The sequence below is a fragment of the Delphinus delphis genome, chromosome 3, assembly GCF_949987515.2.
Source record: "Delphinus delphis chromosome 3, mDelDel1.2, whole genome shotgun sequence".
Taxonomy (NCBI): Eukaryota; Metazoa; Chordata; class Mammalia; order Artiodactyla; family Delphinidae; genus Delphinus; species Delphinus delphis.
The window spans coordinates 95,336,437-95,360,003 of record NC_082685.1 but is presented as its reverse complement, the minus strand read 5'-3'; the positions used below and the strand labels follow the sequence as shown (position 1 = coordinate 95,360,003).

At 41.7% G+C, this 23,567-nt stretch overlaps 1 protein-coding gene and 1 long non-coding RNA gene across 10 annotated transcripts in view; one reads left to right on the top strand and one right to left on the bottom strand.

Annotated features, from left to right (window-relative positions):
• LOC132423404 (uncharacterized) overlaps positions 1-8,536 on the bottom strand; it is a 119,744-nt gene extending 111,208 nt beyond the window's left edge. The window contains exons 1-3 of one of the 2 annotated variants that reach the window (XR_009518981.1): positions 8,301-8,536; positions 6,471-6,537; positions 4,602-4,695 (exon numbers count right to left, since the gene is read on the bottom strand). This is a non-coding gene — a long non-coding RNA (uncharacterized lncRNA). Of the gene's footprint in view, positions 1-4,601; positions 4,696-6,470; positions 6,538-8,300 lie in introns of those variants that run through there. The other variant, XR_009518982.1, reaches the window with a different exon arrangement.
• A 114-nt stretch (positions 8,537-8,650) lies between these two features.
• Positions 8,651-23,567, top strand: part of CAST (calpastatin) — a 129,046-nt gene continuing 114,129 nt past the window's right edge. For 2 of the 8 annotated variants that reach the window (XM_060009122.1, XM_060009119.1), the window contains exons 1-2: positions 8,653-8,796; positions 23,467-23,529. In XM_060009122.1, the coding sequence (XP_059865105.1) occupies positions 8,722-8,796; positions 23,467-23,529 (138 nt within the window). In that variant the 5' untranslated portion in view covers positions 8,653-8,721. Of the gene's footprint in view, positions 8,797-9,340; positions 9,462-23,466; positions 23,530-23,567 lie in introns of those variants that run through there. The other 6 variants (XM_060009126.1, XM_060009121.1, XM_060009125.2 and 3 more) reach the window with 4 other exon arrangements.

Below are 23,567 nucleotides of genomic sequence, written 5' to 3'. Positions count from 1 at the left end.
GGGATGTATGTTCATTATAACTTTTCAATTGCTAGTTCGTAGCAGAGAGGCTGGGCCTCAGTTAAACTTCACACTCTCAGTCAGTTGTAATCACCTTTGTAAGTCTTATTAAATATTTCAAAAAATAAGAATAATTTTCACATTTAAAAGTAATTTGAGGGCTTCCCTGGTGGCGCAGTGGTTGAGAGTCCGCCTGCCAATGCAGGGGACACGGGTTCGTGCCCCGGTCCGGGAGGATCCCACATGCCGCGGAGCGGCTGGGCCCGTGAGCCATGGCCGCTGAGCCTGCGCGTCTGGAGCCTGTGCTCCGCAACGGGAGAGGCCACGACAGTGAGAGGCCCGCGTACGGCAAAAAAAAAAAAAAAATTTGAGTGTGAGCTGGACTTAATGACTTGCTTCCAAAGAATAGAGTATAAGAAGGGAGAGATTATACTTCTCAGTGGAGAAACCCAGCAAACACCACCTTACTCAAGTGAAGGAGGTTACTATCACTAGTGATAAATCCCATGGATATCAGGTACCCCCAACACAACGTGATGATAAGCCACTTGCCACTGTGGTATTCTTCCCCCAAACCCACAGCCCCAGCCTAATCATGAGAAAAACATCAGATAATCTCAAATTGAGGGACATTCTACGAAACATCTGACCAGTACCCCTGAAATCTGTCAAGGTCATGAAAGCCTGTCAAGGAAAGACTAAAGAACTGTCACAGACCACAGAGGAGTCTAAGAAGATGTGACCATAGTGCGGCGGGCGATATCCTGGATTAGAACCTCAAACAGAGAAAGGACATTGATGAGATAACTGGTGAAATCCAAATAAAGTCTGGAGTTCGGCAAATAATAATATGCCAGTGTTGGTTTCTTAGTTTTGATGAATATATCACGGTAATATAAGATGGTAACTGGGGAAACTGAAACTGGGAACTCTGTACTACCTTTGCAGCTTTTCTGTAAGTCTAAAATTATTCCAAAATAAAATTTTAATAGAAAAATAATTTTATGTTTAACAAGAATTTTCTGAGAATAAACACCCCTAAAATGTTTGAAATAAATTTTTATTTATAATAACCATTTTTAAAGGTTTAAAGATAATCTTCCAGCAGCACATTCATTGCTGGAAGTAGCTAACCAACATGCAACCTGAATCTGCCAGGTAGAAAAGTGCTCCTGTTGTGAGTATCTTTCCAAAACCCTTGGAGGAGCAGCAAATGTAAGTGGGTAAACAGAAGTTTAAGTGAAAGACTTGTACTACAGAAGGATCTTTTTTTTTTTTTTTTTTTTGCGGTACGCGGGCCTCTCACTGCTGTGGCCTCTCCCGTTGCGGAGCACAGGCTCCAGACGCGCAGGCTCAGTGGCCATGGCTCACGGGCCCAGCCGCTCCGCGGCATGTGGGATCTTCCCGGACCGGGGCACGAACCCATGTCCCCTGCATCGGCAGGCGGACTCACAACCACTGCGCCACCAGGGAAGCCCAACAGAAGGATCTTAAAGTGTTCTTTTGAAATTCATAGATAGCTATCATGTTGAAGACAGATTTATAAGGAAGTATTTTTTAAATAACAGCTTAATTGAAATATCATTCACATACTACACAATTCACCCAATTTAACTATGCAATTCAGTGGTTTTTAATATATTCACAAACATGTAAATCACCAGTCAATTCTAGAATATTTTTTATCACCTCAAAAAGAAACCCCAAGCCCTTTAGCTATCTCCCTCCTGTCCTTACAACCTCCTCGCTCCACCAGCCCTAAACAGCTGCTAACCTACTGTCTGTCTCTACAGATTTGCCTATTCTGAACATTTCATATAAATGGAATCATATAATATATGACCTTTGGTGACTGGCTAGGTGTATTATTTTTATCATCTCCAGATACACTCTGAAGACCAGATAAAGTACCTTAGAAAAATTTACTTTTATCATTGCAGATATTAAATTACTCATTTTGAAATATAATCTCAATCTCCACCCCCAAGAGGTCATGCAGCCCATCCCCATCCCCAGTCCATTATCAATGTTTGTATACAGCAAAGAGTAATCTTAGAGCAGTGGTTAGGAGCACGCACTAGAGAGCTAGCCCACCAGATTCAAATGCTAATGCTGTCACTTCGCAGCTCTGCAACCCAGGGCAAATTATTCAACTTCCCTGGGCCTTAGTTTCCTTACCTATAACATGGGGCAAATAACAGTTCCTACCTCACAAGGGTGAAATGAGCAAATACATGCAAAGTCCTTTAAAAATTCCTAGTACATAGTAAGTACTATACGTGTTTGATTTACTTACAGTCATTATTGACTGTGAGAGCCATTCAATACAAATAGAATCACGAAGTGTTTAGACAGTTCTTCTGACCTCCTGATCTTATGTGATCAGAGACCATTTCAATTATAAGTGTCTTTTTAAATTACCCAGTCTACTCCTTTCATCTTTTAAGAAGGAAGTTTAGCCTGGAAAGACCCAGCAATGTGTTCTTATTCATTCCACAGATATTTATTGAGGACATATTCTGTGCCAGGCAGAGTCTCACGTTCTGTGAATAAGATTGAAATGATCCTTTTGGCCATGGAGTCTAATGGAGGATATAGACAAGCAGTTATGAGGCAGATAAAAGAACATTAATAATCACAATGATTTTACCTCCTTCGGACCCTTTAGGAGGAATTGCATCATTGCAGAAGGAAACAAGAAGGGGGAATACAACAAGAGAGCATCTTCTGGTTGAGTTTTGAAATGTTTATAGAAGAAGTTTCTCAGCATGGGGGGAGACAGTGGGAGTGAGATAGAGAGAGGATTTTTAAGATGTTTTGCTGAGTGTTCAGATTGTGTGCCCATTCAGGCACTTTCAATTGCAGTAAAGGGATTGCAGTGAAGATTAAATGATTTTAGTTACTTTTGGAACACTGGGCCACTGTTTCTTTAAATATAAGCCGAATTTAGTATTGAGCCATGAGGATCCTGGGCTTTATATGGGCTTAGACAGTTACAATCTAATGCAGTGTTGGGGAAAGTTAAAGCTTTGGGAATGGGAAGGGAGGAAGGAAAATGAGCCAAGGCAGGAACTCTGGAAAGAGCCCGGTGTGTTCTGGCATCTGAAAGCAGGAAGGCATGGCTGGAACACAGTGGCATGAAGGCACAAAGCTGCAGACAAGGCTGCCCAGGACACAACCTGCAGGCCCTGGGAGGCCATGTTAAGGGATCAGAATGCCATCCTGCTGGCATTGAGGAGCCATCAGGGACTGCGAACCAGGAGAGGGATGATCTACACATCTCTAGTTAGTTGTTGACACCGCAGAGCATAGCGTACTAACTCTGCAAGCTGAGCTCTTTTCATGAACCCACAGCCACAGGACAGATGGTTGCAAACCTAAGGGAAATCAGCAAGGAAATCAGAAGAAGCTGAAGGCTTAGAGCTTCCTGGCAAGCAGAGGGTGTCACACCTACCTCCTCACCAGCTGCCAGACCTCCAGAGCAATCTCTTTTGTTTTGTTTTGTTTTAATACCACTAGACAAAATTAGAAAAGAAAAAGCTTATTTTATCTTTATACCCATTCTCAGCAATAAAAGTGGTAAAGTTGTTGTTTCTGTATATCTGGATAGTAGTACTGACTCTATGGAGGCTGGCTGCTCTGTGAAACAAAGTATTCTTCACTATTGCCTTCCTGAAGACAAATGCCTTTGTAAAAGGGGGGGAAATTTAATAAAATGGGTAATGTTTTCAAACCTAATGTTATGTTATACAGCAATATGACAGCATACTTTTGCAATATTGATTCTCTCCTCCATTCTTTTTCCAAAGTTTTATGATGTTACATAGCCTTGGGGAGTGTAGCAGGTGTGATCAGCTACCTGAATCCCCTTTGGGGATAAAAAGGCCCTACTCCAGCTCCTGGAGTGCCACCAGCTGACAACACTCATCAGCCACTTGGGGGCTGCCACAGCTTAAGGGAGATGCTTCCCTTCCTTAAAGCCATGCTGCCTCCCTCTTCAACCATATCCAAAGACTGGTTGATGCAGGCTTATAAGGGCTCAGCTCTCTCTTGCCAACCCTGGACATCTCTAAAGGGCATCACATCTTCATCATTCCCTGAAGGATCATGTGAGGCTTCTACTGGATCTGTATCCCAGCTGAACTTCTCCCTTTGCCCATCTTTCCTTTGCTTCGACAGGTATTGATCCCAAGAGCACTCCCTAGTACAGCCCTGGAAAGCAGTTGTGACTCAGCCCTCTGTGTTCCACACAGACAAGAAGCAGAAAGTTGTGTCACGTTAAAGAACAAGGCCTGAAGGTATATGCAGGGATGTGAAGAATGAGAAGTAAAACCTGATGTCCCACCTATAGGTATGTGTATGACTCAAGTTCTTGTTTGGTAGTGGTGAAAACTAAAAACTACTTCATCTCCTGTTGGTTCTCTTTCTTGTCTTCTTCCCCTGTCCCTCCAACCTTCCATCTCCATTCTTTCCCCCTTCTCCTACTTCATCTGCCATCCATACGCAAGCCCAGTGAACTGAGAAGCAAGGTGTCTTAGCCCATTCAGGCAGCTATAACAAAATGCCACAGGCTGGAGGGCTTAGAAACAACAGAAATGTTTTTCTCACAGTTCTGGCGGCCAGAAGTCTGAAATCAGGGTGCCAGGATGGTAGGGTGAGGGCTTCTTCCAAGTGGTAGACGTCTTCTTGCAGCCTCTTAAGGTGGAAGGGGCAAGAGAGCTCTCTCAGGGATCTTTTATAAGGGCATTAATTTTATTCATGAGGGTTCTGCCCTCATGACCTAATCACTTCCAAAGGTCCCACCTACTAATGCCACCAATTTGGGCATTACCATTCCAATGTAGGAATTCGGGAGAACACAAACATTCAGACCACTGCACACGGCAAGGCTCCTATGGTCTAAACATTGTCTCCTACTGGCCAGCACACCTTCACCTCCCTTACACACAGAACTTCACCACTGGAGCCATTCTTCTGGATAATTCAGGTCAGAAGGATGAAGCTCCTACTCAGATACATGCCTGTTAAAAGGGAAAGGAGACTCTGAGAGCCTGTGCCTATTTTGCTAATTAGTCTTTGCCTGTTTACACAGATTTTTTTTTTTTTTCTGGTTTACTTAGGAAAACATTACTATGGAGTAGAGCAAACTTGGCTGAGAATCTTGAGATGGCAGATAGGACAGATGAGTTTCAGCAGGATCAGAGGGCACTTGGATGTCAGCCAGAAGGTCCAGGTTTTCTGGGGGTAACTTCCCCTCCAAGAGTGTAGAAAGAAACACCATCCAAAGTGAAGGGCACTGTCCAAACTGTGGGTACCTTGGAAAAATGCCCTGCTTCCTTCTCAATTTTACCCCCTGGCTGGTTTATCAAAAACCTCTCAGCTGTCAGAGCAAATGGACACTCCCTGCATTGTCTGACCCAACCTTTGAGTGACGTTTCATACTGTGGGCCAGCCCTTCCTTTCAGAGGCCCTCCTCCCTGGACCTTAGCGCCCACTTTTCCACTATCTTCCTTCTGCAGCACCTTCTCAGGCTCCCCTGGCTCCTTCTCTGGACACCATCCTGCCTTTATTTTCCTCATTTATACATTTCCCAATGAGAAGTGATGAGTTCCTGCACAACTACAGCAGTAATGGGGACAGGGGGAGAGGAGATACAATGTGGAGATTATTCAGAGGAGGTTGCAACTAACTCAAGTCAAAGATGTGGGGAGGAAGCAGCCCTGAGCTCCCCCCTCTCCCCAGCCTGCCCACCCTTCAGTCAGAATGAGAAGCCCCTCCAGGGATCCAACAGCACTCTTGGAATACATCTGCCGGCCACTGCCCTCATCACATGGTCATTGTGGATTTATTTGTCTGTGTTTCCTACTAGACTGTAAGGTCCTTGAGTGCAGAAGGTCCCTGTTACCTCCACAGAACCTGTCACATAGCAGGCATCCTGTTACTGAGTAAATAAAGAAATAAAATACAGGCATCCCCTCAGGTTTTATTGCACCTCACTTCATTGTGCTTTGCAAAGATTGCATGTTTTACAAATTGAAGGTTTGTGGCAACCTGACATCGATCAAGTCTATAGGTGCTATTTTTCCAACAACATTTGCTTAGTTCATATCTCTGTGTCACATTTTGGTAAATCCTGCAATATCTCAAACTTTTTCATTGTTATTATACTTGTTATGGTGATCTATAATCAGTGATCTTTGATGTTACCCTGGTAATTGGTTTTGTTTTCGTATTTTTAAACTAAGGTATGTACATTACTTTTTTAGACTTGCTATTGCACACTTAATAGACTACAGTACCGTATAAACGTAACTATTGTATTCACTGGGAAACAAAATATTCGTGTGACTCAGTTTATTGTGATATTTGCTTCACTGCAGTGGTCTGGAACCAAACCTGCAATATCTCAGAGGTATGCCTCTACTTAGAATATGTGCAAATAAAAATGTAGCAAAAGGTGTCATACATACTTAAAACGAGCTTCCCCAAGATGCTCAAATGCTGGTCATGGTATCAAAGTTCCAAATTCCTCACTGACTGCAAGAGAAAGTGAAAACATCATCCTCTTCTTCAACTTCTTTGAAATTCTTCTTTACTTATAATCATTAATGTGCTGTTTAGCCTGTAATTGTTCTGCTTATATGAGTTCTGACTCTTGAGCAAAGCCTGAAGGCTGAAGTCATTCATTCTCTTACAGATTTTGGTATCAACTGTATCAGAAGCATAGTGTGGCTGCTTAATAAATAAGTTAATACATGGATTGATTACTCCAGACCTTGGACCAGAGGCTCCAGCCAGGTGGGTGGGCTCCATTTTATTTCCTGATCTGTCCCCACCCTTTCTTCTTCTGACCACATCCCACCAGCCAGCCAGCCCTTTCAAGCCTCCTTTCCCTTCCTATGATCCCCCAAACCCACAGAACCCCAAATTCCCAAAGCACATTTGTACTTATTCACACACTGTATGTCTTTCAGTGCCACCCAAATGATCATGTGTGACAAATGCCATATGACTTCAGCTAAACTCTAAGTTCCTGGAGGGCAGGAAATATGTATTTTAACTTTTATATCGCTCTCTCTATAGTTCCTTTCATTATGCTTCACATGGAAGCCTTTCAAAATATAAAACCAACTGGTTTAAGTTCAATTTTAAATACTCTGCTAGAAAATACCTCAAACTTTAATGGGAACCGTTCTTCCAGAGTCAGAATAATGTACTCGGGGGATCCTGAATCTTGGCTCTCTAGGATCCTGAGTTAGATGCTTCCAGGTCCTGGGCCTGGAGGTGGGTCTATTATCTCACCCCGTTAGTTCTGTGTTTGCTTAAATTACTGTAGGTGTTTGGTCACAATCATAAAAGCATTTTTCATGCTTATGACATATTTTCCTTAATTATAAATGTAATTGAGGCCACCAATCAATTTTTCTTGAATGGACAATCACTGGCCCCATATCCAAGTTGATTCATTTCTATGTATAAATTCCTGTCCTACCACCTGTTTGTTGGAAATATCAGATACATAGATCGTAAGTGGAACCCTTTAAGAGGAATTGCGTTTAAATCATTCCTCCCTGCTGCCCCCATCAAGAATGAGGCTAGCCAGTCCCTTGAATAAACGGAAGTTCGAATCCCTAAAAATGAGAAGGGGGAAGGAAACAAGAATTCGATTCTGCCAAATGCCATGCACCATTGACCAATCTTTCCTTACAACCTGCCCCCTCTCTCTCCAACGGTCTAAAACACAACATGGAAGGCAGCAGTGACCCTGAATCCCAAACTGTCAATGTCATTGCAGGGTAACAAGTTTTCTTCTGTCAGATCTGATCACAAACCGGCAGCAACTACAGGCAGACAATCGCTGCAGAGGAGCGTTTTCTAGTCAGGCTTGTTATATTTCACTTCAGGCTTGTTACATTTCACAGCCCCAAACCAGGAAGTGCTGTTTAAAATGAGCCAAAGACAAAAGCAATCCAGCCTCCGAAACAAAATTCGGCAGTCTCCAGAAAGCCTATAGGGGCTTAAACTTGGGACTGTTCTTCGGTTTCGATTGGAACCTAAGGCTTCCTCCACATAAAACATCATTAAACACACACACACACACACACACGCACACACACGCACACGCGCGCGCGCGCGCGCGCACACACACACACACACACACACACACACCAATTTGGTTTTGTTAATCCGCTTCCTAATCCAGACGGCCCAGGCTTGGGCCCGATTTCAGTTGGTAAATTCTTCTCCTAGCTAAACCAGGGCAGATTGCAGAAAAGGTGTCTAATTCTTGAAATTCTTACGGTGGGGTATTGAGGCGTAGACGGGCCACGCTCGGGTCCCGCTCTCCCGTTGCAACTGCAAGCCAAGTCTGGGCGAGTCGAAGGAGGAACCCCGCGGCCTCCAGCCTCTCCTCTCTGTGAGCCACGGGGAACCCAGCAGTGCTAGGGTGGAGGTGGGGGCATCACTGGGAGAAGATTCGGGGCCGAGGGTGTTAAGTTGCAGGCCGGGAGCCCCGGACCGCTACAGCCCGGGCACAGCCAGCGGCGGGCAGGAAGGGGAGGGCCCAGAGGGGTGAGGCAGAGCCCCGGCGCGGGTTCGGGGCTGGGTCGGAAAAGCTGCCTCACGGGGCGCGCCCGCCAGCCCTTCCACTCCCTCCCTCCCTCGCTCCCAACGCTCCCCGCCCGGGCCTCCCTTCCAGTCTGCGCTCCCCACGGCCTCGCCATGTCCCAACCGGGCCAGAAGCCCGTCGCCTCCCCGCGGCCCCGGCGCGCTGCGGCGGCCCGCCACACTCAGGAGGTGAGTGGCACTTGTGCCGGAGCCGCAGGGCTGAGCGCGGGGAGGACCCCGGCCCCGGAGCCGTGGGCCGCCTCCTTGCGGTAGCCTGCCTGGCCTGCTGCCCCGTGCGCCCCCTCCCGAGCCTGAGAAGGACTTAGGACTCAGAACCTGCCTCTGGGCAGGTGACGGGAGGTGGCTGGGTACTGCCGGGCCTGGGCCAAGTGTATTGGGCGTGGAGCAAGCCAGATTGGAGTTCGCCTGCGTTGGGAAAAGTTGATTGATGAGACTGGGGTGAAAGGCGGTTGAGGATAAAAGGGTAATACATTTCATTCGGGACCCCGAACTGGGTGAGGTAGTTCAACTAAAAGTCGGGTCTTCCGCATAAAGTCCGGGCTGCAGGGCGTGGCTGCCTAGAAAAATAACACTTCTGCCCTAACCAGCCTGGCGCCAAATTGGGCGGGGCGGGGTCAACCCGGCAGGGCAGGGCCGATGTAGGCCCCGCCCAGGTGCCTCCCCCGCTGACAGCTGTGGGGCTTGAAAAGCTCAGCGCCAGGCAGGTCCGGGGCTGGTGGAGTGCGATCCCGTCCCTGCTGCGCTGCACCCCGTGTCCTCGCCGGATTCTCCGCTGCGCGACTCAGAGCAAATCGGTTGTCGCCATGGCATTCGCAAGCTGGTGGTACATGACGGTAAACTGGAGCGATCGTGCCTGGGCAGGACCGGAAACGGAGTGGGCTTTGCTTTTCTGGGCGTGCAGGAGAGGTTATTGTGCAGGGTTTGGCGGGGAAGGGGTGGGGACCAGGTGCGACGTCTTCTCAGACCTTCAGTTTAGGCTCCGGGAGAGGCTGAGACCTACCCTGTGGTGGTATGTGCGAGCGAGCCCCGACGTGCAAGTCGGTGTGAGCAGACGCACCAGACTCAGCTCACGCTCATGAGTTGAATGGAGCAGGAATTGTTGCTGGAGGAATTCCGCCCTTGGACGCGGATTCCTGGATGAACTCAGACTCAGATCGAAAGAGCGCAGATCGAAAGAGCTCAGATCTAGTATTTGTTTTTAAGTCATAAGTAAATCTCAAAACTTTTAGAGGCATGTTGGTGGACGTGCATTCTCCAGCGCAAAGAAGAGGCAGCTGGGATTGGGTTCAAGGAGAAAATCCAAAACTCCAAGGAGCAGAAGCAACCGAGATCAAGACCCTTGTTGAGAATGAGAAAGAGGGAGAGAGAGACAGCGAGAGAGAGAGAGAGAGCCCACTGCTCTGTACTTTATTACTTGGATGAGGGACAGAGATGTTCCGTTTGTTTAGTGCATTGAATGCTTGTCCAACCAACTAGGTGTGATATCCAGTCAAGCTGGTACTTGTAATGTTTTGAACCTCCAGGAAGCATGATTTAACATTACGATGCTTCCCAAAAAAAAAAAAAAACACACAAATTTTGTTGACAGAAAGAATAAAAATATTTATATCCCATTGATTTATGGTGAGAACTTAAAAAAATAGTTAAAGTACACCTCTCTCGGCATGTGGTATTGGGAAAAGCAAGGGTGTTGTAATAAGACAGTATTTAGAGAGAAACATCGTGTTGGAATCAGACAGTATTTAGAGAGAAACGTTGTGTTGGAATCAGTAAAATGTCCCTTTTCAGCCAATGGCCATTCACTGAGCACCTACCAAGTGGCAGACCCAGTAGTAGCCTCGAAGTGGAAAACAAGACAGAGTTCTTGTTCTCAAAGGGCAATGAATCAACCTTTTTGAACCTGTTTCCACATCTATAAAATGTGGGTGATAATAGGTACCACATAAGGGTTGGTGAAGACTATTTACATTCATGAATCAAAGTACCATACCCATATACCTTTTTTTTGAATTTTATTTATTTTTTTATACAGCAGGTTCTTATTAGTCATCAATTTTATACACATCAGTGTATACATGTCAATCCCAATCACTCAATTCATCACGCCACCATTGCCACTCCCCCGTGGCTTTCCCCGCTTGGTGTCCATACATTTGTTCTCTACAGCTGTGTCTCAACTTCCACCCTGCAAACCGGTTCATCTGTACCATTTTTCTAGGTTCCACATACATGCGTTAATATACGATATTTGTTTTTCTCTATCTGACTTACTTCACTCTGTATGACAGTCTCTAGATCCATCCACATCTCAACAAATGACCCAATTTCGTTCCTTTTTATGGCAGAGTAATATTCCATTGTATATATGTACCACATCTTCTTTATCCATTCATCTGTCAATGGGCATTTAGGTTGCTTCCATGACCTGGCTATTGTAAATAGTGCTGCAATGAACATTGGGGTGCATGTGTCTTTTTGAATTATGGTTTTCTCTGGGTATATGCCCAGTAGTGGGATTGCTGGATCATATGATAATTCTATTTTTAGTTTTTTAAGCAACCTCCATACTGTTCTCCATAGTGGCTGTATCAATTTACATTCCCACCAACAGTGCCCCATATACCTTTAATGATTGGAAATTCCAGTTTCCCTTGAGATGTTTCTTCATGAATGCTTCCTACTACATTTTCTGGGTTTTTTTAAATGTAGCATCTTATTGGTGTGCTAAAAGCAAAAGTTTGCTTTGAGTCATTATTGTTCTAAGGTTCTTATCAAAATGCATCACATGAATTATCTGCAAATATGGATGGCAGTTAATATGGATGGTTTAGAGTTAACATCAGTCTTCTTCCAAATTCATGATTCTCTAAAGGAAATTATGCTGGAATATCTGGATGAAAATAGTTTAAATCTATGTTTTTAACCCTGTTATGTTTAGGCATAGTCTGACATTTTTTGCTAAAACCTCTCTTATAATCCAGTGTTGGAACTATTCTAATTTTTTTTTTTTCTGCTAGTAGAAACCTCCTAGAATCAGCAACCTGCCTGTGATCAAGCTTTGACTTTTCCCAAACCAGTGCTGTACAATATAAATATAGTGTGAGCCACATATGTAATTTTAAATTTTCTAGTAGTCACATTAGCTGACAGGTGAAATTCATGCTAATAGCATATTTTATTTAACCCGCTATATCCCAAATGCTATTATTTCACATGCAATCAATGTGCAAATCATTGGGATATGTACACTTTCTTTTTCATGTTGATTCTTCAAAATCCAGTGTGTATTTTATACTTAGAGTGCATCTCAGTTCACACTTGACACGTTTCAAGTGCTCAATAGGCGTTGAGTGGCTAATGGCTACAGTATTAGGACAGTATAGCTCTAGACATCGGTTTCTAACCATTTTCGTTTGATGGCTGTGAGGGGATGACCACAGCCCATTTTGAGAATTAAATGAAAGTTTGTGCACCATTTTCCCACAACAAAATATACATACACACACACAAAAGCCCATCCATAATCCCCTAGAGATATATGGAGCCAATTTATAACATATATATATATATACACATAATTTATAGTATTAGATACTATTATATATAATATTTATACAATTTATTAATACAAAAGTTTTATACAAAAACACACTATATATAATATATGTATGTATGTATTATATATATTACATATGTCATGCTTTTGGTAAATCCTGTTATTAAAATATTTTTACTGGGATCCTTTACTGAAAAAGATTATGAATGCAATGACCTAACTTTAAAAATTTAGGCAGAATAAGATAAAATAATTGAAAGATGTATCTATGATGTGTTTTGTTTAAGGGACTGCCACCTATAAAGCCAGTCAATGAAACATTACAATGTACATTTCCGCATTGAATACCATCAATATTATTGATCTTATCTTTTGAAGAACTATGTGGTTTTAGTAAAAAAAAAAAAAAAAAACCAACTTACAAAGCTAGATTTCAAGAACATCTGATGAGCTTGGTAATGATGAAGCATGAAAGAGGGTAAATTTGGTTGGCTGACACCGGTAATCACATTCCTGGGTCAAAAGTTGACTCTAGTAGTCCATGTTAATTAAAGGTGTTTCTTAGCCTAATTAGACCTGTCGGTCCAGTGGCAGCGTGATCAAGGAGCTCAAGTCATTTGGGAGGCCCCATCATTGTGGCCAGCCTGGGAAGATTGTCACAAGCCTTCCCTGGCAGGACAGACCACTTGACTGCAGTGACTTTTAGGAGTAAGGAATGCAAATTACATATTCTGCAAAAAGGGCACAGGCTTTAGGGTGCTGGGAGAATGGAGGTCACACAACTGTCCTCTTTTGTTTTTTGGGGTTTTTTTTTGCAGTACGCGGGCCTCTCACTGTTGTGGCCTCTCCCGTTGCGGAGCACAGGCTCCGGACGCGCAGGCTCAGCGGCCATGGCTCACGGGCCCAGCCGCTCCGTGGCATGCGGGATCCTCCCGGACCGGGGCACGAAGACGTGTCCCCTGCATCGGCAGGCGGACTCTCAACCACTGCACCACCAGGGAAGCCCCAACTGTCCTCTTTTGTTTCACAGTTTCTGAATTGGTTTGCTTCCCATTGTAAATAAGACTTAAATTAAGAGTATACCTTGACATTATTCTTTAATCAATTTTGATACTTCCCAGAAAGTTAATTATATTCTACAGGTACTTTTTAAAGAATGATGTAGCTTGCTGGTGGTGGAAACAGTGGGTGGCTAGTTGATATTCCAAGGTGAACTGGTGGGAAATTAGTTCTGAGTAGGCTGTCTCACTGGTATACTAGATTTCTCTAAGCAACACATCTTTTTTCTATTTTTTCCTTGATGTTTTTAAAAATTTTTATTGTGGTAAAATACACATAACTTAAAATTTACCATCTTAACCATTTGTGAGTGTAAAGTTCTGTGGAATTAAATACATTCATAATTCTTGTACAACCATCACTACCATCTAGCTCCAGAACTATTTTAATCTTGCAAAACTGAAACTCTATACCCATTAACCAATAAATTTTCATTCAATTTACATATTTACATTTGAATACATAGGACTGTATTCAAGTATCTGTGTTCCTTATCATTTTTTTATTGTATTGTAAGAACACTTAACATGAGATCTACCCTCTTAACCACTTTTTAAGTTTATGGTACATTGTTGTTGACTATAGGTACAATATTGTACAGCAGATGCCCTCAAGATTCATCCATGTTAAAGCATATGTCAAAATTTTCATCCTTTTAAAATGGCTGAAATATATATATATATTTGCTTATCCATTCATCTTTCAAGGCACACTCAGGTTGCTTCCTGGTATAGCTATTTTTTGAGGAACCACCTTACTGTTTTCCACAGTAGTTGTACCATTTTACCTTCCTATCCTCAGTACAGAAGGGTTCCAATTTCTTCATATACTTGCCAACACTTGTCCCACTGCCTTCTGACCTCCAACATCTCTGGTGAGAAATCTGTTTACAACCTTACTGAGTATCCCTTATATGTGATAAATCATTTTTTATTGCTACTTTCAAGATTCTCTCTTTGTCTTCCAATAGTTTGATTGTAACTTGTCTCCATGTGAACTTTGAGTTCATCCTACTTGGAGTTTGTTGAGTTTCTTGGTTTATGTTTTTCATCAAATTTGGAAAGTTTTAGGTCATTATTTCTTAAAAAAAATCTTTTTCTCTCTCTTCATTTTTTTGGAACTCTCTCAATGTGTAGGTTAGTCTACTTGATGGTATCCCTCAGGTCCTGTAGGCTCTATATACTTTTCTTTAATCATTTTTCTTTCTGTTCCTCAGACTCAATAATTTCAATTGTCCTATCTTTAAGTTCACTGATTCTTTCTTCAGCCTGCTCAAATCTGCCTTTGAATCCCTCTAGTGAATTTTTCATTTCAGTTATTGTACTTCTCTGCTCTAGAATTCTTTTTTTTTGGTTTCTTTTTAGGTTATTTATCTTTTTATTGATATCTCTATTTTGTTTTTACATTGTTTTCTTGACTTTCTCCACACTTCCTTTAGTTATTTGAGCATCTTTAAGACAGTTGTTTTAAAGTTTTTATCTAGTACATCTGCCATCTGCTCTTTCTCAAGGACAGTTTCTGTTTTTTGTTTGTTTGTTTTTCCCATTGAATGGGCAATAATTCTCTGTTTCTTTGCATGCCTTGTGATATTTTAGGTTTAAAACTGGACATTTGAATCTAATAATATGAAAGCTTTGGGAATCAAATTCTCCTCCTTCCCCGGGGTTTGCTGTTTTGTTTTGCTTTGTTTTGTTTTTGATTGTCATAGGCTGTTTTTTTGTGCTGTTTTTTTCAGCCACAAGTGTACACTTAAGAGCTTCTCAGGTCTTTTCTGATCCTGCACTTTCCCTGGGCATGAGCAGTCGGTGATCAGAATACAGATCCCCAGTATTTGGAGGACAGAGTCCTTTTTGCCTTTCTGGTTCCAAGCTGCATGCTCTAATGCACAACTGCTTGCTGTGAGTTGGTAACGGGAAATGGGCAGCTGCTGCTGAGCTGAGCCGAAATTGATGGAAATTAACCAAAACTTACCATTTAAATCTTCCCCTGGAAGTTGCAAGTCTTTGATAGACTCCAGAATTTCAAAATAGTTGTATCAGACACATTCTGCCAGGGAGATTTTTGTCTCGATGGGAAGATGGATTCCTGGTGCCTCCTACTGCACCATCATCCCAGAATCCTCTCTTTAAATTGTTTTAAGGATTGAAATCCTATTAATGTGATTCTAAAGCTCTGTTCTTCAAGTTATCTCATAAAAACTTACCCAGAAAGCTTTGCAGCTACCATAAAGGGAAAAAAATCAAGTGTCTTTCAGTTAAGAAAAATGTACAATAACTCCATCCAATGAGTACCTTTTATGTAAGTGCCTCCTCAGATGGGAGAGTCATTTAACCCAAGAAGAAAAAGGGTCTATGGTTAGAGTTTTCGTAAAATTTATGGAATTCATTCTGACTGTGGGGAACTTATAGAACACAGAAATGATTTGGTAAAGGCCAACGATGTTCACAGTTGCTTATCGTCCACCTACTATGTGTCAGGTTTCATACTGTGTGCCGTGGACACAAAAATAGTGCTGATAGTACATTTCTGGTTTTTTCTTGCATTTTTCATAGATAAAAATCACAAGCACATCCTAATGACTACTATAAAAGCAGCAAAGTAACTATTGAAATTCTCATGGCATCATCTTTGACTTACAGGAAGTTCAGAAAGCCTTACTGAATGTGGACCCCCTAAGCTAAACATGGCAGAAAGGCAGTCAACGCTTCTTCTGAAAACTGGACAAAAAGAGGGTGTGCCCTTACCCTGCCACCTGGGCATATCCACCAGAATGTTGAAATATTAGAGAAAAGTGTATGGAGTTCAGGTGAAATATGGGGATTTCAGAATTATAGTTATGCAGTTAATCCTTAATATGTGTCTTCTTTTATGAGAAGCCCAAAGAAGGTTATCCTATATTTCTATGGTTTGATAACAAATGTTTCTAGAGAAGAAGAAAGATATCATGTATCACACCTTTCATTTACTTACTTTTAAAAAATAATTATTCTCCCCACAACACCTAGCCCACAGTGGCTACTCACTGATTATTTTTTTAGTAAATGAACTCTTCCTCTGACACTAGCCTTCTCCATTAGTTTGGGGTTTTCAGTATTAAAAACAAGTAAAATGGCTAGGAAATTCCCTTTGTGTGACTCCAGGGAGGTACATACTCTTGAGATAAGACTCAAAAATTTTTTAAACTTTTTATCACAGAAGAGAGAATAATATAATGTACTCCTCATGTACCCATCACCTTCTATAATTATTAACATTGTAACATTGTGCCTATCTTGCTTTATCTATCCAACTCCCAGACCCACCAACACACACATATGCACACACACATGCACCACACCCTGACGAAGTATTTTATAGTATAGGAATTGCACATTAAACGTTATCCCTGTGACCAGCTTGGTATATGTTGTTTGAAAATGAATTATCTATTCCCTGTGTACTTTGTTTCCTTATTTGTAATATGGAAATATGAGACTAATATAATACAGTGTCCTGAGACAGGCAAAGTACTAAACATAAAGTTATCAGATGAATCTGGTTCCTCTGTACTTATGAAAAGTAAAACACTAACTTCTCTGCTGTATTATTTACAGCCTTAGAAAATGAAACCTTAAACCTTTGCTTACTTCTCATATTCATTTTATTGTCTCATAATTAACCACAATCAGATTGATGCCAGAGAAGAAGAAGGGAGTGGAATAACTTTTATTGTATTCTTGAAATGAAGGAGGCAATGGGCCAGGCTCCTCATTAATATCAGCTTGTTTCATAAGTAAGCCAGCCCCTGGGGTAGACACCATTACCTCCATTTTACAAGAAGAAAACGGAAAGTTTACATTATTTGCTGAAGGTCACATAGCCTTTCAGACCCACATTCCTTCTGTCTTATTAGAGTTTGTCAGGGAATGGAATGCAGGGAGTTGGTTACCCAGGTAACAGAGAGGCTGGGAAGCCAGCTGGGGTGGATGAGGCAAAACAGAGATTAGAAATCTCAGGAAGCTGCTACCATTCCAAGACTGGAAAGAAAGAGGGAGAAGCAGGATCACCCTGCAGAAGCTGAAAGCACTACTGGCCCATCCTGCAGGAGACCCTACTGGAGGGAGCCAGTACACATCCCTGCTACACCAACTGACCAGGGTCAGGGCAAGGAATCCACCTCAGGGCAAACAGGTCCACATCTACACCAGGGAGACTGTCTTAAAGCAAAATCAGCTTTACAACTTGGGCCTCTGTTTGTTTGCTGAACAGTCTTGTTTCAGAAAGCAGAATACATACAAAAATAGATTTTAAGGGATTTTGCAGGAAATATCAATTTGCACATTGTCTCTTAATTTTTTAAGCTATTTTTTTCAACTTTTAAAATCTTTTATCTTGTTTACTAACCTGAAAAGAACGAATGTACTTCTCAGGGAACTTTTAGAGGTTTGTGGAAATGCAGTCATTCAATTATGAATTATTTGTCACATCCCCACCACAGGACTAGAAAAAAAAAATAATAGAGTTTACCATCTGGGGACTTCCCTGGCGGCGCAGTGGTTAAGACTCCACGCTCCCAATGCAGGGGGCAACTAAGAGTTCGCATGCCACAACTAAGGAGCCTGACTACCGCAACTAAGGAGCCAGCGAGCTGCAACTAAGGAGCCCACCTGCCACAACTAAGACCCAGCTCAACCAAATAAATAAATAATAAAATAAATAAATATTTTTAAAAAATTTACCATCTGGTTGAAAAGGCAAAATATATGTTTATGAAGTAATCAGTAAGCAGGAGCGTATACAATAAAGTGCTAACTTGTTTGCTTTACTAAGAAGCTAGAGACTAATATGCAATATGAAGGTATGGTGTGCCATTAATAGGGCTAGTCAGGAAATGTTGGGTTGAACACAGGAGAGTGGGTTCCTGCATTGAGCAATCGGTTTACCCAGGAGGCCCCGAGCTGCGCTGGCCTGCCTGACCTGGGGAAGCTCCCATGGGTGCCGACTCAGTGGGGTGATTGGAGGAGCAGAAACCTCCACTTCCTGTTGTGGTGCCCACAGATCTCCTCTCCAAACAGTGGTTTCCAATCCTAGCTGCATATTAGAATCAACTGGGGAAGTTTAGGAAAATATATCTGTGCCCACGCTCCCCCTGAACAAACTAAATCTAAATTCCCGGACTCTGGTTTGAGTGTTTCCAAAAGTGCTCTGGGCGCTTGTGACCTGCACTGAAAGATTAGACCCGTAGCTAAGTGAAGGATTTCTGATCCTTAGGAAGCAACCCACCCACCCCCTTCCCTTGACAAGCCTTTATCTCTGTGTGCAGCGGTGGAGCAGTGAGGGAGCTGAGCTGTGTGCACTAGAGTCCAGAGGGCACCAAGATTATTTCATTGCTTCGTGATTTTGCCACAGCTATCACTGGACATGCAAATATTGACCTCTATTGGCATTCTCCAAGTTGCAGAAGGAAAATCTTCAAGCTGTTTTCAAATAACCTTTCCTGTTTTCTTAAACAGCTTTATTCAGACATAATTCATAAAATATCCATTAAAACATACAATTCAGTATTTTTTAGTATATTCACAGGGTGGTCCAAACATCACCTCAATTTAATTTTACAATGTTTTTGTCACCCCCTAAAAGAAACTCAGTACCTTTTTTGAAAAAAATTAAGCAGAGGCATTTCAGAAGCACACTAGCTTTTGGTGCTCTTTCATAGCTGAGCTTGGATTTGCAGAAGCTCGTTTTTTGTCTGTCTTCTTTCTTATTTAATATGTGTAGAAGTTTGATTTTTATCTTATCCTGTGATGTATACCCTTGTCTGTGCATGTATCAGGGTGTATCTAGGTAACGATGGGGAGGGTGCCCCAAATGCTCCAGAGTGGAAGACTGGTGCTGGCACAAATCCTTAGCTGGGTGAGAGCAAAACTCCAAGCTTTACTGCTCCTTGCTCCTGTTGATTTCCTGACAGGTTTATGCGTTTGCTATGGCAGAAAATTTTATGCATATTAATGCTATCTTCTAGAACGAGGACAAAGGACAGCTGTACTTACCAAATATGTAGTGATGCCAGGAGGTGGAAACAGTTTGGAAAATTATTCCTTTTTAGGCAAGATAGCAAAACTTTTATCTGATATCTTCCCTGCCTCTGAACTCCTGTCACTCCATTCCTTCATCTATCTTCATCTTGGCTCCAGTGTTTCCTGTCTTCTGGGGCCTTATCCTCCCAATGAAATGTTTCCTGCCTTAGGGCTGGTATCTTGCACTTCCTGTCTTTGCCTCCTCTCCAGCTTCTAATACAGAATGAAACTTATAAGCCTTGTGTGTCTGATTAATTTTATAAAAACAAACCAGTTTTAGAATAGGAAGGTTTTGTTGATTTGGGGCGTTGTTTTCTCTTTTATAGCATTGGATTGAGACTTTCTTGATGGGCATCAAAAGTTTTTAGCTAGCTTTTGGGGCTTCCCTGGTGGCGCAGAGGTTGAGAGTCCGCCTGCTGATGCAGGGGACGCGGGTTCGTGCTCCGGTCCGGGAAGATCCCACATGCTGCGGAGCGGCTGGGCCCGTGAGCCGTGGCCGCTGAGCCTGCGCGTCCGGAGCCTGTGCTCCGCAACGTGAGAGGCCACAACAGGGAGAGGCCCGCATACCGCAAAAAAAAAAAAAAAAAAAAAAGTTTTTAGCTAGCTTTTAACTAGCCTGGTCTCTGGCCCACAGACTTATAATCCTGATACATAATGTGACTGAGGAAGATCTTACCTTTCAGATCCTTATTTCTTTACCCATAAAACGAGCTGCCAGTGTGTCCCTAGAATTTCTGTGGCAGTAAAGGAGACCACATAGGGGAAATGCCCAGCACTGGGCTTAGCACAAAGGAGATGCTTAGAACATGTTAGTTTCTTTCCCCTCTTACAGAAAAGTCCTTCCCAAATTTTTCAGGTTTGGGGTTCAGTTCCCAACCTATCACTCCTTCCCTTCTCCATGTTTCTCTCACCTCTTCCCAACCCACCAGCTATGTGTAGTAGTAGTAGACGAAGTTTTCTGTCTTCACTCTTTGAAAGACTTGCTGCAGGTTCCTATGCTGGATCAAATTTGACATATATCATTCCCAAACATTTCATTTCACCAGCAGAATGGAAAGTATGTGGAAAGTACTCAGTTATTCCATGAATTTAAAAATCAGTCACCTTGAATTTCAGTGAAAAGCTATAACTGATTTTATATCATTAATAGACTCCTGAATATTGAGTAAGCCCCAAGAAATGGTCAGGGCAATGATTCATTTATAAAGTCGCTATTTACTGGATATTGAATGGTATTAGGTGATTCTTATTAATTCTGTTAGAGTTTTGTTGGAGTGATGATGTATTGTAGCTTTATGTAGGAAAAAGTCCTCAAATTAAGGAGATGCTTGATGAAATGTTTAGGGGTAAAGTTTCAGGATATCTGCAATTTACTTTCAAATGCAGGTACATATACAAATATAGATAGATCTTTGTCCGTAATATAAGCAGATATGGCAATATACGGCAACAATAGTTAATAGCTGTTGAATCTAAGTGATGGGACTATTGACATTCATTGTATTATTCTTTCAACTTTTCTGTATCTTAGAAATTTTTTATAATAAAAAAGCCAGATTAAAAAAACTGGAAAAATATGATCCATACAGTTCCTAAAAAATGTTGCCCTTTCATTGTGTGATTTTTATGTCATTATATCATTATGCTTACTCTATTGAGAGCAAATATATCTTTTGAAATTACAAAATACCAATTCTTATAATATATAATTTTTATGTTGTCATTGTATCTCAACATTTTAAAAAGCATTTGCTATATATATATATCACTCTCAAACTATTATTTGGAAACTGCATAATTGTGAGGGATTTGAGCATTTCAGTGGAAGCAAATAACTGATGATGTTGGTTAACCTGGAGGACTGCAATTTTGAAACACCACCGGGAAACAACTTTATAAATGTTTTTAAGTAAAACATCTATCTACCTGTATTTTAGAGAGAAAAGGCTGTCTGCATGTTTACTTTAAGGTAATAAATCATAATATATGTTTGCCAACGAGCAGGAAGCAGAGTGGGACCTTGCGGAGAGCATGGAGCCTTGCTCTAGACGAGAGCCAGTTGCCTCTTTAAGTTTTCTCATTTGTAAAATGGAATAATCATATTTCCTACAAGTAAATGAGGCACTCAAAACAGTATGCTCAGTGGATATTGTTGTTATTAGGTATTACCTATATCTAATCTGAAAAAGGTATAGAATTGGTGATAAGAAATGAATGTGATATCAGTTCTAAATTTACCAGCTCTGGAAGGAGACAGATTGGGTAAATCTGCGTCATTGTAGACCCATCCCTCTCAAATTCTCTCTCCAAATGTTGAATAATTCTTCCGCCTACTCCAGCCTTTAAGAATCTTTTGCTTACCAATTATTCTAAAACTTATCAATTACCATCTAGCTCTGATATATATATATGTGGGCTTTTAAATGCCTCCTGTTTTTTCAAGATCCATTAATTACTCAATACCGATTGCTCTCAACTGTGGACAAACTCTTGACTAGGACATCTGGGTTAAACGAGCCCTGCAGAGAGCTTCATTCACCAAGCTGCTGTAGTCTGCCTGCTTTTCTGTGGGGTCTACCCACTAATCCATGAGAGGCTTTTGTCTGGGGAAGAATTTTCCATTCATGAAAGTGATTTCTTTCTAGTTTTTTATGCAAAGAACTACTGAAAGATTTCACCCACATGTCTAATATTGCTTGGCCTTTTTCTTTTTTTTTACAAAAATATCTGTTGATATGATCAAAGGGAATATTATCTTATTTCATTTATCATAGTATAGTGACAAACAATAGATTTGAAGTCAGAAAACATGCTCTGCAAACTTCTCATTTACTAGGTGTATGTCCTCACTAAAAGTACATCACATGACTTTTATTCTTAGTTTTCTTAATCTATGAAATCACACGAGCCTCTTTTTTTGTATCAGATAAAAGTGTATATGAAAGAGCCTTGTAAATAATAAAGAATGATAAAAATTATTACTATTATTGCCATTCTTTTTAATTCGAATAACTTAAAGTGTCCTACATATTCAGGTTGTGATTCAGCTCTAGAGAACATAATGGGATTTTATGTTTTGATTTAACTAAAGGTGATTGGGGTCGAACCCAATGGTGAGCTTTTTATTTTCTTATATTTAGATTTCTTTTCCCACTTTCTTGCACATCCCACATGTGCAAGAAATGAAATAATTCTTTTTTATTTTTTATTTTTTTTGCGGTGCGCGAGCCTCTCACTGCTGTGGCCTCTGCCGCTGCGGAGCACAGGCTCTGGACGCACAGGCTCAGCGGCCATGGCTCACGGGCCCAGACGCTCCGCGGCACGTGGGATCCTCCCGGAACGGGGCACGAACCCGCGTCCCCACCATCGGCAGGCGGACTCCCAACCACTGCTACACCAGGGAAGCCCTGAAGTAATTCTCTGTACCCCCTTTTCAGGAACATACGTTTTTTTTTATTTCTCAAAAAAATTCAATAATCTTCATGGCTTCTTTTATCTTATCAAAACAAATGAACATGTGAGCTATTTGAAGCTTTCACGTACCACGTAAAAATATTTCCTTTAATCACCAGTGTTCTAGTGAGAAAAATAATTCTGTTTCAGAACATAATGAAATTCTAAAGCCATAGTTAATGAAAGTTGCAGGTATGGTCTTTCCAGTGCAGGATTTATCTTTCTGTGTTGGTAAATACTCAGACAGAAAGAACTCCAGAGAATTTCCAAGAGCCATTGAAAGTGATGGTTGATAAGGGGTGGCCCTCCCTTGAGTTCATGCTGAACTGAGGCTTAAGTAATGGCGTAGGCTCAGCATGGTCCTCAGACATCTCATCTCCATGAGGAGCCAGGTGTCTCTTATGCTGGCAATTTGGGCTTTGAAATTCCATGAGACATTTTGTAGGAGACGAGATGCCACCTTAGCATCACCATCAGATCTGTCTGGTTAATTACAGACTGATTTTCTGCATCCCAAATGAATGTCTGTAGCTTCCCTTAATTTTTGAAGGCCACCTACGTTGGTATCGAATTATCAACAATTCTCAGGAGGAAGATGAAAGGGGTCCTTGTTTTTACAGTCTATATATTTAGCCCTTTGGGATTAAAGTCACTATTATATTATCTTGTATCACCTCCCTCTATTAAACGTTATCTTTTTAAATACTTTTATAGCGTGCCGATGGAAAAACCAGTGGATCGCCTTCAAAGTCAGGAGAAAAGAAAGGATCAGATGAGGTAATTTCCACAATACTGGGTTTTCATTTTCTCTTGTT